Raw genomic sequence first — 15,575 nt, 5'->3', positions numbered from 1 at the left:
TTGAGCTGAAGAGCTGAGGGACAGCGCCCAGGCCCAGAGTTCAAGCCCCATGACCAACCAAAAAAAAAAAAAATTATTTGTTTGTCAGTGTTGGAGCGCACTGTCCCTGAGTTTCTTTTTCTCAAGGCTAGTGCTCTACCACTTGAGTCACAGCTCCGATTTTTTGGTGGTCATTGGAGATAAGAGTCTCATGGAGGGGCTGGGAAGGTGGCTCAGTGGTAGAGCGCTTGCCTTGCATGCCTGAGGCCCTGGGTTCGATTCCTCAGCACCACATAAGAAAAAAGCCGGGAGTGGAGCTGTGGCTCAAGTGGTAGAGTGCTAGCCTTGAGCTGACGAGCTGAGGGACAACACCCAGGCCCAGAGTTCAGGCCCCACAACCGGACCCCAAAAAAAAAAAAGAGTCTCATGGACTTTCCTGCCCGGGCTGGCTTGGAACCACGATCCTCAGATCTCAGTTTCCTGAGCAGCTGGCATTACAGGTGTGAGCCACCAGTCCCTGGCTGATTGCAGGGGTGAGCAGCCACCAACACTCAGCTGTTTCATGTTTTGAGAAACCGTGGTGCTCCTCTCCACGATGGCTGTGCCCTCCTCCTCCCGCAGCCAGCGCAGGCTCCTCTCCACGTCCTGGCCAGCCTGCGCTTCACGCGCACCTGCACGCACTCTGTGCCTCTCCCCTTGCGTCTCCCCACAGATGAGCCGTACTGGCTGCTTGTTGCGTGCGGTGTTTGTGTCATTTTGGCTTTTGGCTAGCCGTTTTCTGTGTTTTGCTTTTTGCTTTGTAGTCAGGGCCTCTCTGTGCAGCCCAGGCCAGCCTTGAACTCTGATTCCTCCTGGCTCAAGTGCTGGACTGTGATTCCAGCACCAGATGCTTAGGAATGTTTATGGGACGCGTGTGCAAACCCGGTCCAGGCCAAGGGCATTAGTAGCTCACTCCTGCGTGAAGTCCACAGAGCTGTGAGGTTGGGCCTCTGACTCTGTGTCTTTGCCTGTGAATCTGTCCCCACCCTGTGTGTGGAACACTGATAGGGAAGGCAAGAAAGCTTTGTGGGGCCGCTGGTGCTTCTCAGATCTCCGTCCCCGGCACTAAGTGGATGCCCACACACACAGGTGGCTGGTAACCTGGTGACCAATGCCAGGCGCAGAGTCGGTGCTCAGTGAATGCTCATGAGGACGCAGGCCCTGGGGGGGGGTGGGGTGGTGAGCACCTTGTGCCCCCTGCCTGGGTGAGGGTGACAGACACAGGAGAGCCCAGCCGGAGCTCCCCACCCCGGGCTGAGCTGAGCTGAGCCCTGCCGCTGGCTCTTTCTCTCACCCCCAGGAGACAGATACTGGGTGTTTAAGGACAATAACGTAGAGGAAGGATACCCGCGGCCCATCTCCGACTTCAGCCTTCCGCCGGGCGGTGTGGATGCCGCCTTCTCCCAGGAGCACAATGACAGGACTTATTTCTTTAAGGACCAGCTGTACTGGCGCTATGATGACCACACCCGGCGCATGGACCCCGGCTACCCTGTCCAGGGGCCCCTGTGGAGGGGCGTCCCCAGCCCCCCGGACGACGCCATGCGCTGGTCTGATGGTGAGCGCTGGGTGCGGGCAGAGCTGCCCGCCCTCCATTCCCTCCTCTGTGTGGAACATGAGTCGCAGTGGTGTTTCTGGGAGGAGCGACCCCCCCCCACACGTGCAGCGGTGTGGTCAGCCACTGACCCATGACGTTTGAGAGGCCCTGGCCTTCCTGGATCTGTAACCACCACACCCCCTCATCTGCCCCGGCCCAGGTCCACCCACACCCAAACACTCCGCCTCAGTCCCCTGCACCTGCCACGATGGACGCACGCGCACGCGCACACACACCCTCACCGGCCTTGGCCCAGTGCCCACACAGGCCCTTCCTGAGCGTCACCTGCTCACTATACCAGCCCTGGGGCTCTGCCTAGAACTCCCTGAAGCACTGGTCCTGGGTCCCCACCCTTTGTGCTGTGTCCCCAGCAACTAGAGCCGCTTGCACGGAGCAGATGCTAGATCAAAACCGTGTACGGGGAGGAAGCTAGAGGTGGCAGCCCATTCCCACCTCCAGCCAGGCCTGCTCAGGGCCGGTCTGAGGCCCCCTGAGACGCAGGGCTGCCCCACCACCGCCCGCATCCTCTCTGCAGGTGCGTCCTACTTCTTCCGCGGCCAGGAGTACTGGAAGGTGCTGGACGGCGAGCTAGAGGTGGCCCCTGGATACCCGCAGTCCACGGCCCGGGACTGGCTGGTGTGCGGAGAGCCTCCTGCCGAGGACGGCGGCCATGCGGGGCCGGCACAGGGCCGCAGCGGAGCCCAGGACAGCCCGGCCACCTGCTCCTGCACCTCTGCCGCACATCGGCTCTCACCCCCAGGGCCCCCAAAGCTGCTGCTGCTGCTGCCGCTGCTGCCACTGCCGCCCTGGACACTGGGTTCTCTGGCCCCTGCCCGGGCACCCTGAGGGAGACGCTGGCCACAAAGGAAGAGGGAACCCCAGGGGCAAGACCACACGTGCTGTGGGCCGCCCGCGGGCCCAGCCTCGGGCCCCACATCAGGCATCTCCCACCTCACCTGGCAGGGACCCCGGACGGCAGCGGGGAGGACGCCATCCCTGCTCTGGTCGCAGCGGCTCTGATGTCCTGCGCTTTGGTGGCCCTCCTGACCTCTCTGCCCCCTGAGCCGGCCCTGTGCTCGGCCACCAATAGGGAGTCGAGGCCCAGTGGAGAAACTTCCAAGTGCAGACACGGACACACTGACCCAGAGCCCTGCTCGGAGCCAAAGCCGGCTGCCAGCAGGGTCCCCGCTCGCTCCGCTCCGGGCCCACCCCACCGGCCGCCCCCAGCCAGGCCCCTGCTCTGACAAGTTCGGAGTCCTGGGCTCAGCCACAGGCATGTGCCGCCGCCGACTCCCGTTCCCTCTGTGCTGGGACGGGCCCGGGGGGCATTCGCACCCCTGAGCCGGCCTGCCAGCACCATGGCTGTGGCAAGGTGTCCTGCGGGCTGTGTGGGGGACCCACCCGGGTCGAGGCTTCAGGAGCAAGTGGGGTGAGCCCTGGGCCCCAGGCAGGGGAGCAGGAGAGCAGTGGTAGGCATGGGGGCTTCCAGGAGCGGCCAGGCAGGCACAGCATTGTCTCCTGGAGTTGGACGTGTGAGAGGGAGGGAGGCCGAGCCCCTGGCTCTGATCTGAGGGGAGGGCAGCACAGCAGAGGACAGTAGAGGCAGGCGTGTGCCCTAGACACCACTGTCACACCCCTCAGACTCCATCATCCACACCCCCAGATCCTATCATCCAGACCCTACCATCCACACCCCCAGACGCCATCATCCACACCCCCAGACGCCATCTACAATCCCCAGATCCTATCATCCAGACCCTACCATCCACACTCCTCAGACCTATCAGCCACACTCCTCAGACTCCAGCATCCACACCCCTCAGACCGAATCATCCTCACCCCAGACTCCATCAGCCACAACCCCCAGATCCTATCATCCAAACCCCCCAGGTACCACCATCCCCAGACCCTATCATCCAGACCCCTCCATCCATACCCCCGGGCTCCCTCATCTGCACCCCCAGATCCTTCCATCCACACCCCCAGACCCCTCCATCCGCACCCCTGGACTCCCCCATCCACACCCCCAGACTCCTCCATCCACACCCCCAGACTCCCCCATCCACACCCCCAGACCCCTCCATCCACACCCCCAGACCTCTCCATCCACACCCCCAGACTCCCCCATCCAGACCCCTCCACCCCTCCATCCACATCCCCGGACCCCTCCATCCACACCCCTCCATCCACACCTCTGGCACCTGGTGCAGAGAGCCTAGAGCCTGCTCTGCTGACCCTTGGAGCGGAGCCGGCCCGGGGAGAGGGCGGGTGTGCAGGCAGAGGCCTGTGCTCCCCCGCCAGCCTGCCATCTGCCACCCACTCCCAGAAGTGATGGCCGCCCCAGCCCTGGTCCACAGGGCTGTGCTGCGGCCTGTGGGGGGACCCCGCGAGGGTGCCGAGCTCAGGGCCCTCTCCCAGAAGTCTCACTGTCATTTTAAAATCCAAACTAATAAAGTTTTTCTACACCAGCTGGGGGCGGCTCCGTGGGAGAGCTCTTGCCTAGCATGTCCCCAGCACCCGGAAAAAGCTCTGTGCCCTTTGGGACCAAGAGGTAAACAGGAGGCTCCCTGGGCCCCCCCCCAGCCCGTCCGCATGGGTGGGAGGGGGGCGGCCGAGCACCCAAAGCTGCAGGCATGCTCTCCATCTCTGCTCTCCGCAGGCCTGCACGGGAGAGCAGCTCCGGACAAGATCCTTCCCTGGGTCACTTGTCACCCTGCAACCTCCTGGGGTGGCAGCTGGGGGGTGACTTGGGAATCCTGGCCACAAGACCTCCACCCCCCCATCCCCAGCTTGCGGGGAAAGCCCAGCCCGGCGGCTCTGTGCTGCCCACCCGGCTTGCGCCCAGCCCAGCAGCTCCGTGATGCCCAGCTTGCTCTCAGCCAGGCCTGTCGCTTGGCCTCCCCTCAGCCCTGTGATCTTGGCACTGGCCAAGGTGGTAGGGTCAGCCTGTCTGATCTTCCTGACTCCTTCCCACCCCGAGTCTGGCAGTGACCAGGCTGCGCTGGGACTGGAGGTGTGGATGGAGGTAGCGCGCTAGCCTTGAGCCAAAGAGCTCAGGGATAGCACTCAGACCCTGAGTTCAAGCCGAAACAGGTAGCAGACTCCCCAGGGACTCCTGAGTCCTGTTCCACAGGACTGCGGTGCTGACAGGTCCCTCCCGGCTGCCAGTTGGGGGCTGAGTGAGCAGCTCCCCCAGCTCTTCCGGGAGTTGGAACTGGAAAGGCTCTCTGTGAACTGGGCCAGGCAGCTCAAAGCGTCAGGAGATGGGTTGTGCCTGTGTTCAGGTAATAGCAAGTAAACAACTACCCCCTAATTAACTCGGCAGGGAAGAGGGCTGCCTGGGTTTGCAGGGAGAACCGGTACTCTGGCTGCCTCCCCCTGCACGCACACAGCCAGCCTAGGAGGCCCACCTGGCTGGAGGGACAGAGATTGGGCAAAGGCCCCGGGGCCTGCACCAGGATGTTGGACCTACATTGCGTCACCTGGGAATTCCCACCCCCAGCTTGGCCCTGATGCAATCTGCTCCCGCCTCACAGCATGGCCTGCCCGGCTGGACTCTGGCCCACAAGCCAGGCACAGATGGCCTCCGACCTTCCACCCCTGCCCTGTCCAGGCCGGCAACAGCTCCAGCTCCTTTCTGCCCTGAACTGGCCGGTGATCCTCGCTGAGCCAGCTTATCTCCAGGCCTCTCTTCCACATTTGTCAACCAGATTGTGGGCTTGGAAAAGCAGATTGTGTCCTTGCTAAAAGCAGGTGCCCAGGCTGGCCAGCCCCTTCTGACTTGGACTGCTTGAGTGTATGGTTTTATTTTGTATTTTAGTTGGCAAGGTCTTGCTATATTGATCCTCCTGCCTCAGAGTCCAGAGTTCTGGGACTTGGAGGGGGCGGGGGACGGGGAGGTGGAAAGTGTTGTGTTTTCTTTTTAGTTCTGTGCCAATACCAGGGATTGAACTCAAGGTCTCCCATTCTTGGTCAGCTTTTGGCTCACAGCTGGTGCTCTACCACTTGAGCCATGCCTCCACTTTAGCAGTTTGCTACTTCATTGGAGGTAAGAAACTTGAGAACTTGCTGACTTTGAATGGAAGCCCTCAGATCTCTGCCTCCTGAGTAGCCGGGTGACGGGGTAAGCTGCCCTGCGCCACTTCTTCATCTTGTCAGCCCTGTCTTCATTACTGCAGGGAGGGGAACCAGCCCACCGGCCTGGCCCCCACGCCCCACCCAGCCCTCTGAGCAATCAGCCACTTCACCCCAGCCTGCTGGACAGGTTTGTTGCTGAAAAACCTAAATGCCCCGAACCGTCCTGCCAGGGGCTCTCCTCCTGGGAGGCAGTTGGGTTGGGGCCAGGCCTGGAGCTCCCTGAGGCCCCCAGAGGGGAAAGGGGCTCCGCAGGCCCACAGCACCTGGGGAAGAGTTCAAACCCCCGCCTGGTCCAGGAAGGAGAGGTCTGTGGTCTGCGCCCTCACTGCCAGCATGGGTGTGTGTCAGGCACGGGTGGAGAGAGCTTTATATCTTCCCAAAATGGACGGCTTCCACCCGACTGTCAGGACCAGAACCGACAGTTGTTTGAGGGGATTCCTCATGGTGTATGCTTTTGTGGAAATGAGAGTTCAAGACTCAAAACCCTGATTCCCAGCGGTAGCCTTTACACTTTCTCATCTGGGGAAATACGGTCCTGTGGTCCAGTGGCCCCTCTCCAACTGGTTGACCACAGTTCTGGTGGCCAAGATAAGAGTGGTTTATGATTCTGAAATTTGCAGCTGTTTCTACACCCACCTAGGGCACACAGATGGTGGTCTGGGCCTCCTTTCCCAGATGTTTCTGATTTGGGGGGTCTCAACCATACAAGGAAATTTCCCACATTTTGATGCCCGGCACTGGTGGCTCACGCCTACAGTCCCAGCTACTCAGGAGGCTGAGATCTGAGGATCACCATGCAAAGCCAGAATGGCCAGAAAGCCCCTGGGACAGTGCCCAGGCCCTGAGTTCAAGCCCCAGGACTGGCAAAAAAGAAAAAAGTGAGAGCCCGTCACCCTGAGTTGAACTGCCCACATGCGCGCATGCACACACAATAATAACAATAACAACAACAACAATAATAATACAATAAAGAAATTAGTCCTTCAATCAAATCTGCGGATCAGTTGGTGTGGGGCGGGCCAGGAAAACACTCAGGTTCTGTAAAGGGCGGGCTGAGTTAACAGGAAGCCTGAGAGGTTGAAATTCCTTGAAGTAGATCTTCAGCCGCTTAGGACACGTGGAAACCTTGTTGAAATTGCTCTGGGAAGGAAGCAATGGGGGGTGGGAGTGATTGGAATCTACTGTAATACTGTAAATGTGTGGAAATGTTGCAACAAAATGAAGGGGAAGGGAAGGGAGGGGGCAGAGAGGGAGGGTTTGTGGTAGAGTGCTTGCCTAGCAAGCATGAAGCCCTGGGTTCAATTCCTCAGTACCACATACACAGAAAAATCCAGAAGTGGAGCTGTGGTTCAAGTGATAGAGTGCTAGCCTTGAGCAAAAGAAGCTCAGCCCAGGCTGAATGGACAAAAAAGAAAAAAAAAAAAAAGCCAAAGGAGCTGGGCACCGGTGGCTCACGCCTGTTATCCTAGCTACTCAGGAGGCTGAGATCTGAGGGTGTTGGTTCAAAGCCAGCCCAGGCAAGAAAGTCCGTGAGACTCTTATCTCTAATAAACCACCCGAAAACCGGAAGTGGCGCTGTAGCTCAAGTGGTAGAGCGCTCACCTTGAGCTGAAGAGCTGAGGGACAGCGCCCAGGCCCAGAGTTAAGGCCCCACGACTGACAAAAAAAAAAAAAAAAAGCCAAAGGAGGGCACAAAGCCCTGAGTTTGAGCCCAGGTACCTGCATGTGTGCACGCTTGAGTGTACATGTACATGTGCACACGCGCGTGCACACACACACAAAGTTGCTGAGTTATAACAGGTACTTAAGCCCACACATAAACTAAAAGAGGAAGACATGCTTGGGAGCCATTCCTGCCTCCATTTTTTTTTTTTTGGTTGGCTGTGGGGCCTGAATTCTGGGCCTGGGCGCTGTCCCTCAGCTCTTCAGCTCAAGGTGAGCACTCTACCACTGGAGCCACAGCGCTACTTCTGGTTTTCTGGTAGTTAATTGGAGATAAGAGTCTCATGGACTTTCCTGCCCAGGATGGCTTTGAACCAGGATCCTCAGATCTCAGCCTCCTGAGTAGCTAGGATGACAGGCGTGAGCCACCGGTGCCCAGCTTCCTGCCTCTGTTTTTATCAGCCGCTGTTCCCAGGCCCCCAAGAACCCTTGGAGGACAGGGCTGAGCATGCGTCTGGATGTAAGTGTTTAGAGCGAGCACCGGCAGAGCTTGTAGGCAAGCTGCCTCCCCCAGGGAAGGACTTTTGCCGTCTCTTGGTCATGCAGGGGCAAGTGCTTGGAACCAGGGCTGGAGCCTAAAACTCTGGTTTCAGGATGAGCAATCATACACGTGCCTGGATGCAATCATTGTTTGTATACAGCCATGTTGATTCATTTATTTTTATTTTTGCTGCAATAATTTTAAAGCATAACAAACACATCATAACGTGTTACTCGAGCACTTTGCATCTCTCTTGAAGAATGAGGTATTTTCCTACGCAACAATATCATGAGACGTTGATTTTGGTTTGCTGAAAAGCCCTGATTGTTTACTTGGGCCCGCAAGTGAAGGCCAGGCACCCCAACTATTCCTCCCAAAGCAAGTGGGGGAGGGCACTGAGCTCAAGCCCCAGCACCAGCGCACGCGCACACACACAGCCACAAACGGATCCAGACCAGATAGAGCATTCAGAAAGAGCACCCCAACATGTTTTGCTGCCCCTTTAATGCGGGGGCAATTATCCTGTGATAGGTACCAATAGCTGGAAAAAAGAATAAGAAGAGACCCTGGGCTTGGGGCTGTGGCTCAGGTGGTAGAGCACCAGCCCGCGAGTGAAAGCGTCAGAAACCACATGGAGTCCCAGTCTGTCACAAACACAAAAGGAGACAGACAGCAAGCTGGGCAGGTAGGCACCCAACTGGGCTGAATGCTCACAGGCTCAGAACACCAGCCATGGCAGGTTCAAAGGGGAGGGCGTGCCCAGCAGGGGTGAGGATGGGCCAAGGGCCCGCATGGGTGGAGCTGGTGAGCAAATGAAGTTGAATCAGACTCCAGAGGGGCCGATCCGCAGTGAGCTGAGTGGATGACAGCCAGTGCTTGCGGCGGCGTGAGTGCGGTCCAGCAGCTCCACCCTCGGGACGCCCTGCTGCGTGTCCGGTCCAGGTGCGTACACGTCACGGCCACCACGGCTCCAGAAGTCTCAGCAGCACAGAGCCGTGCAGGTGTCCCCGGCGCCTCTGGCCAGTCCCCGTGTATGTCCTCCTCACCAGTAGCTCAGTGACGGACTGCCCTACTGAGCGACCAGCGGACCCAAGGCTGGGGCCTGGACAGGGACCAGGAGCACGGGGTCACAGCCTAGAAGTTATTCCTGAAGCTGCACTGACCACAGGCCAACCAGAACCCGCACACGTGGCCTCCAGCCCCAAGGACAGGAATTCCACCCCCCAGGGTCAGCTGGGAAAGGTGGGAGACCTCAGCACCGGGAAGATGGGGCCCGAGTAACTGCCCTTTGAGTCGAAAAGCCACAGCCCCACAGTCCCACGTGTGCCCCACACATGTGTGCGGGTGTGGTGTCCGCGGTGCACAGCTGAGGACTCTGGCTCCTCTGCCTCAGAGCCCTGGGGCCTGCCACCTGAATTCTGGCTCTGGCTGGGCGCCAGGTAACCCAGGCAGCAGCTGGTGTGGCGTCCGTGGGCAGGGGGTAGGGTGATGCCTGCAGCCACGTCATGAGGCTTGAGCCAGGGCCAGGCATCTGCCGTATCCACGGGGCTCCTTTCCTCCCAGGGAACAGACACCTTTCCGTTCTCGGAGCCCCACACCCAGCCGGGACAAATCCCTCTACAAGCCTGGGCCCGTGTCCTGGGACCTTTCTCAGCCCCCACCCTACCCCAGCCCCTACTCCTCATGACTTGTAGAGTCTTTGCTTTTTGGGTTTTGGTTTTGGAGGTTGGAGGAGAGTCTGATTTAACTTTTTTCTTTCTTTCTTTCTTTTTTTTTTTTTTTGGTGCCAGTCCTGGGGCTTGAACTCACAGCCTGGGCACTGTCCCTGAGCTTCTTTTGAAGGCTAGCACTCTACTACTTGAACCATAGCACCACTTCTGGCTTTTTCTGTTCATGTGGTACTGGGGAATCAAACCCAGGGCTTCACGCATGGCAGGCAAGCACTCTACCACAGAGCCACATTCCCAGCCCCTTATTATTATTTTTACTTAAGTAAGCCAGGATGTAGGGTTTGGGGTGATTTGACTCCATAATTGACAGCCGCTAGGTCATGGCTTAGTGTCATCAACCAAACAGACAGATCACGGTGGGCAGCCCAGCTGCTCAGAACTCTCCATGGATGTCGAAAGGGAACGAGACAGCAACTACCTGCTGGCGCACAGCAGTCTCCACTCACAAGCCTCCGTGTCCCGCAGCAGCCCTTCCGCCCAGGCCAGAGGCAGAGCCCTTGCCCCGGTAGCCCAGCAGAAGGCCTGTGATTGGTCCAAACATAGTCCTTCATTTGCATGCTCTGAGCTGAGAGCCGGTGACTCATGCCGGTAATCCTAGCTACTCAGGAGGCTGAGATCTGAGGAATGCAGTTTCAAGCCAGCCCCCTGACATGAAAGTCTATGAGACTCTTACCTCCAATTATCTGCCAAAAAGCTAGAAGTGGAGTTGTGACCCAAGTGGTAGAGCAGTAGCCTTAAGTGAGAAAGCTGAGGGACAGCCTCCAGGCCCTGAGTTCAAGCCCCAGGAGCAGCACACTCCACACACACACACACACACACACACACACACACACACACACATCCATCCATCCTCACCCCGCTCCCCCCCAACCATACACAGTCATATGGTCTATTATAGCTGGAGCAAGCAGCCTGGCCAAGTCCCCTTCATGCTAATATAAACAGGCCTTGAGTTCCGTCCAGTTCTGACAACCAACAAGCAAAGAACCGAAGCAGCTAACCTCACAAGGCTGGGTGGCTTGTACAGCCTCCGGCCCGGCTGCTCTCTGCCCGGCAGCTCCTCCCATGCTCTAGATGAAGCAGGGGTCCAGGTGTCTATGCGTATTTCTTCAGGATCACACGCTCTGCACTTAACGTCACTCCTCGGCCTTTGCCCTGATAGAATCTCAGCAGGTTTTCTGGGACTGGGTCTGAGCCTCTGGATTTCTGCTTCTTAAATGTTACAATGAAGAAAACAGAAAATCAACCATTTTGGGGCCACATTGCTGTGGTGTGAAGCTCACCACAGGGGTGCTGCCGCCACCACCATCTACTCTGTCACCTTCCCAAGTGATGCAGTGACATCAAGGTGACAGGTGGCCATGACTCATGCCAGACCCCTGAGTGAACCAGGCAGGGCGCTGATCAAAGCAGGGCGCTGGCGGCTCAAGCCTGTAATGCGCGTGATCCTAGCTAAGGGGAGGCTGCGATCTGAGGATTGTAATTCAAAGTCAGCCTGGGCAGGAGTCTGTGAGGCTTTTTTTTTGAGGGTCAGTTATGGGGCTTGAACTGGGGGCCCGGGCACTATCCCTGAGCTCAAGGCTAGTGTTCTGCCATGTTAAGCCACAGCACCACTTCCCGTTTTCGAGTGGTTAATTGGAGATGAGAGTCTCAGGGCACTTCTCTGCCAGGCTGGCTGTGAACCACAATCTTCAGATCTCAGCCTCCAGAATAGCCACGAAGACTAGACTTACAGGTGAGAGCCACCGTGGCCTGACTCTCCTTCTCTCCTTTTTTTTTCTCTGGGTCCTGAGGCTTGAACTTAGGGCTTGGGTGTTGTCCCTGTGTGTTTCTGCTCAAGGAGACTGGAAAGCCACTCAAGCTACAGTTTCAGCCGGGCGCTGGTGGCTCACACCTGTAATCCTAGCTACTCAGGAGGCTGAGATCTGAGGATCGAGGTTCAAAGCCAGCCCGGGCAGGAAAGACCGTGAGACTCCTATCTCCAATAAACCACCAGAAAACCGGAAGTGGCGCTGTTGCTCAAGTGGTAGAGTGCTCGCCTTGATCTGAAGAGCTGAGGGACAGCGCCCAGGCCCAGAGTTCAAGCCCCATGACTGACAAAAAAAAAAAAAAAAAAAGCTAGAGTTTCACTTCCTTTTTTTCTCCCAGAGAAGCTAATTGGAGATAAGAGTTTCTCAGACTTTTCTTTTTGGGCTGGCTTCAAACTGCAATACTCAGTTTTCAGCCTCCTAAGTAGCTAGGGTGACAGGTGTGAGCTATCCAAACCTTACTCTTCCTCCTTCTTTATTGAGAGGAGATTCACAGGACCACTGCAGAATGAATGATTCTGTGGCATTGCGCAATGTCTTGTAGCCACCACCTCTCTCAGTCCCAAACAGCTAGCTCCTCACCCCAAGAAGACAAACGCTGTGGCCAGGTTTTACCCAAAACTGTCTTTTCCCTCCTGGAATTGTAGAGCCAGTAATGAGACCCCACGCTAACGGGGCAGTGACGAGGACTTTTACTGGCCAACAGTGGAAGAGCTGGGCGAAAAGTTCTCAAATCATTCTCACCTTCTAGGAGTGGGGGGTCTGGATTTGGGGGTAGAGAAGGGTGTGGCCAGGCCTGCACCCCTGTTCTGGGATTGCACAGAGATTTTTCCCAGCAGTTGGCCAGCCTTCTTTTCTGTTTTTGTTTTTCCTTTTGTGAAGTTGAAGCTGGAATTTTGGATGCCAAAATCTACTCTAGGAATTTTACATTTCAGATTCTGCCTCTAGCCCCACACTCCAGACTGGGGGAAAGGAGTTAGAGAAAGGAGATAAAGAAGGTATTGTTTGTCTGAGGGGCAATTTGCCTTTTGTTTGGAGATGTTTATCTGTGCTTACTGGAATCAAAGGTGACAGTAAAGGGACTGCCCAAGGGAAGGGAACAGTCACTGAGTAGAGCCTGGGGCCCTGGAGTTTTACCTGGCTTTGAATTATCTTAAACACCCACCTGAATGAATAGTCAAGGATTCTAAGCAAAAAGTAGCTTGAGGCCCAGAGCTGTAATCCTAGCTACTTGAGAGGCTGAGATCTGAGGATCTTGGTTCAAAGCCTACCCAGGCAAGGAAAGTCTGAGACTCTTCAATTAACTGCTAGAAAGAAAGAAGTGGCTATGGCTCAAAGTGGTAGTGGGCTAGCCTTGGGCAAAAGAGCTCAGGGACAGCACCCAGGCCCTGAGTTCAAGTCTCATAACTGACAAGGGGGGGCGAGGGAGAAGGAGTAGCTTAAGCATCTATTACAATCCTTTCTGCTGGTCTTCTTGGCAGTTGACAGCACCAAAGCATGGGGCTACCATTCAGCCTGCAGGTGAGACTAAAACGGAGCCGAGGTTCCCCTGGGAATCACTTGGGGGCGATCCTGGGCTTGCCCACCTACAGGGGTGTTGAGGTCACTCAGGCAACAGCCTCAGCCTGGAATGAGCACAGCTCTTTCTCCACCCCTGGTTTCCCAGAACCACTTTCCAGGCCAGCACCTAGCCTGCCAGGGGCATTGCATATCAATGGGAATAACTTCTCTGCCTTCCGGAGGGGGAAGTGTGGGGCCAGGGTGGAGCACTGCTCCAGGCCTGGCTCTCAATCTCTATCCACTTTCAGAGTCTGTATTGCCTCTGTGTGAGTGTGTGTGTGTGTGTGTGTGTATGTGTATGTGTCTTGAACTCAGGACCTAAGCACTGTTCCTGTATTGCCTCTGTGTGAGTGCATGCGTGTGTGTGTGTGTGTGTGTGTGTGTGAGGTGTGTGTGTGTGTGTACTAAGGCTTGAACTCAGGGCCTAAGCACTGTTCCTAAGGATTTTTACACAAGGTTGGTTCTACTACTGGAGTCACAGCTCCACATTTGGCTTTTAGTGGTTAATTGGAGATGAGTCCTTTTCTGCCCACGCTGGCTTTGAACCACAATCCCCAGATCTCCATGTCCCAAGTAGCTAGGCTTAAAAGTGTGAGCCACCATGCCTGGCATTGTGTTTGGCTTCTTGTATTCATATTATGGCACAACTTAAAACTTCTTTTTAAATTTATTTTTATTTTTTAGGTGCTCAGGGTCAAACCCAATTCCAGCCAAACTTACTCATTTAATTTCTGGCAGGACTTCCAAAAAAAAAAGGGGGGGCCATTTCTTCTAGAATGTCAGTCACTGTGCAGGGGGGGGGCTGCACAATGCAGGGGCACTGAGGGTGAGTCTAGATTGGGACTGTTAGGAAAATTGGGTGTGGACAGCAGGTCGGCCCAGAGTCCTGGAGTAAGGGTGGCACTCCCCAGCCCTCAGTGGGTCCCCCCTCCAACCTGGGGGGCTGGCACCCCCAGCCCTTCCCCCCTCCAACTTGGGGGGGCTGGTACCACTCCAGCCTTCAGTCTGTCCCCCCTCCAACTTGGGGGGGCTGGCACCCCCAGCCATCAGGCTGTCCCCCCTGCCTGGGGGGGCTGGTACCACCCCCCAGCCCTCAGTCCGTCGCCCCTCCAACCTGGGAGGGGCGGTTCCCCTCCTCTCAGCCTCCGACTCAAGAGCCACATTCTCTGGGTAACAGAGAATGGGGGAACTCGGGGCTGGGAAGGTGGCTCAGTGGTAAGAGCGCTTGCCTTGCATGCCTGAGACCCTGGGTTCGATTCCTCAGCACCACATAAGCAAAAAGAAAAAAGCCGGAAGTGGCACTGTGGCTCAAGTGGTAGAGCTCTAGCCTTGAGCTAAAGAGCTGAGGGACAGCGCCCAGGCCCAGAGTTCAGGCCCCACGACCGGACCCTCCCCCAAAAAAAGAGAATGGGGGAACTGTGTCTGGATGACCCCTGCCTTCCCTGGGCAGGGCTCTGCTGGAATTCGGTGGTGAGGAGTGCGTTCCCCACATTCTCCCAGGGGCCTGGCCAGGGCTGCTGGTCCACAGCCCAGCCACTGGTGCCAGCGGAGATCCCACCACCCCCGCGTGTTGACCCTTGGCTGACCTGCACCCTCACAGTGCCCCAGTGGGGAGGGGTCTGGCCCTGGCGTGTCCCAGTCCCCCAGGGTTGAGTGGAGGGGGAGGCAAAATGACCCCGAATCTGCGAGCAAACAGCAGCTGTCCTAAGCTGCCTTCCAAGGATTCCCCAATAGTCTAGGACAGAGGTTGCAGACTTCCTACAAGAGGTCAGGCAGCAAAGATTATCCACTGCCTGACTCTAGAAGCTGGGGGTGTGGCCTGTAGATCGACCCCGGTGCCCCCCACATTAGGAAGCACTTGAATTGGTGCTTCCCTGAGCACAACCTACCAATGGCACGTGAGAAGATGTTCCAGACCCTTGGAGAAATGCAAATCAGAGGCAGAGCTATCACTTCACACCCCTGCTCCTGTTTAGAAGGACTTAGAGGGTGGGTAGAGTAAGTTCCCAGGTGGGTGAGGTCCTGGGTTCAAGCCTCAAGCTGAATAGAATCCTCTGACCCAGGAAGTCCACCCTGTGCTCCCGCTCTGCAGAACTGGAAACGGACGCAGCACCTGGGTTTTCCTCACACCTGTGTTCACAACAATCATTTATCATGTGGGCGGAAGCCACTCGAGGCTCTACCTGTTCCATCACACAAGCGACCATTATTCAGCCTACGAAGGGAAAACATTCTGCCAGTGTCGGCGGCTCGGCCTGTAATCCGGGCCCGCTGGGCAGGAGTCCGAGGACAGACCCCGATCTCCGGAGCGACCTCCGGACAGGGCCGGGCGGGGCTCGCGTGCAGAGCACCGAAGGCTGAGCTCACAGCTGGCGCAGGTTCGAGGCCGGCCCGAGCTCCCGCTCACCACCCGGACGCGGGACGCGGCGGTGTTTAACCCTGAGCTTAGGCCTCACCCCTAGTGACTGCTGAGGACCTGCTGGGGGGACACCCCAAAATAAAGCCCAGATGCGATGCCCAGC

At 57.1% G+C, this 15,575-nt stretch overlaps 2 protein-coding genes across 2 annotated transcripts in view; both read left to right on the top strand.

Moving 5' to 3' along the window:
• Mmp17 (matrix metallopeptidase 17 (membrane-inserted)) overlaps window positions 1-2,461 on the top strand; it is a 17,777-nt gene extending 15,316 nt beyond the window's left edge. The window contains exons 11-12 of the mRNA XM_013023035.1: window positions 1,319-1,576; window positions 2,151-2,461. Coding sequence (XP_012878489.1) covers window positions 1,319-1,576; window positions 2,151-2,461 — 569 coding nt within the window. The remainder of the gene's footprint in view (window positions 1-1,318; window positions 1,577-2,150) is intronic.
• Window positions 2,462-10,070: 7,609 nt separating this feature from the next.
• Ulk1 (unc-51 like autophagy activating kinase 1) overlaps window positions 10,071-15,575 on the top strand; it is a 32,504-nt gene continuing 26,999 nt past the window's right edge. The window contains exon 1 of the mRNA XM_013023034.1: window positions 10,071-10,190. Coding sequence (XP_012878488.1) covers window positions 10,071-10,190 — 120 coding nt within the window. The remainder of the gene's footprint in view (window positions 10,191-15,575) is intronic.

Source organism: Dipodomys ordii, unplaced genomic scaffold (genome assembly GCF_000151885.1).
Source record: "Dipodomys ordii isolate 6190 unplaced genomic scaffold, Dord_2.0 Scaffold66, whole genome shotgun sequence".
NCBI classification, from domain to species: domain Eukaryota; kingdom Metazoa; phylum Chordata; class Mammalia; order Rodentia; family Heteromyidae; genus Dipodomys; species Dipodomys ordii.
Note: the sequence above shows the minus strand (reverse complement) of the source record. Positions and strands in the feature narration are given on the sequence as shown.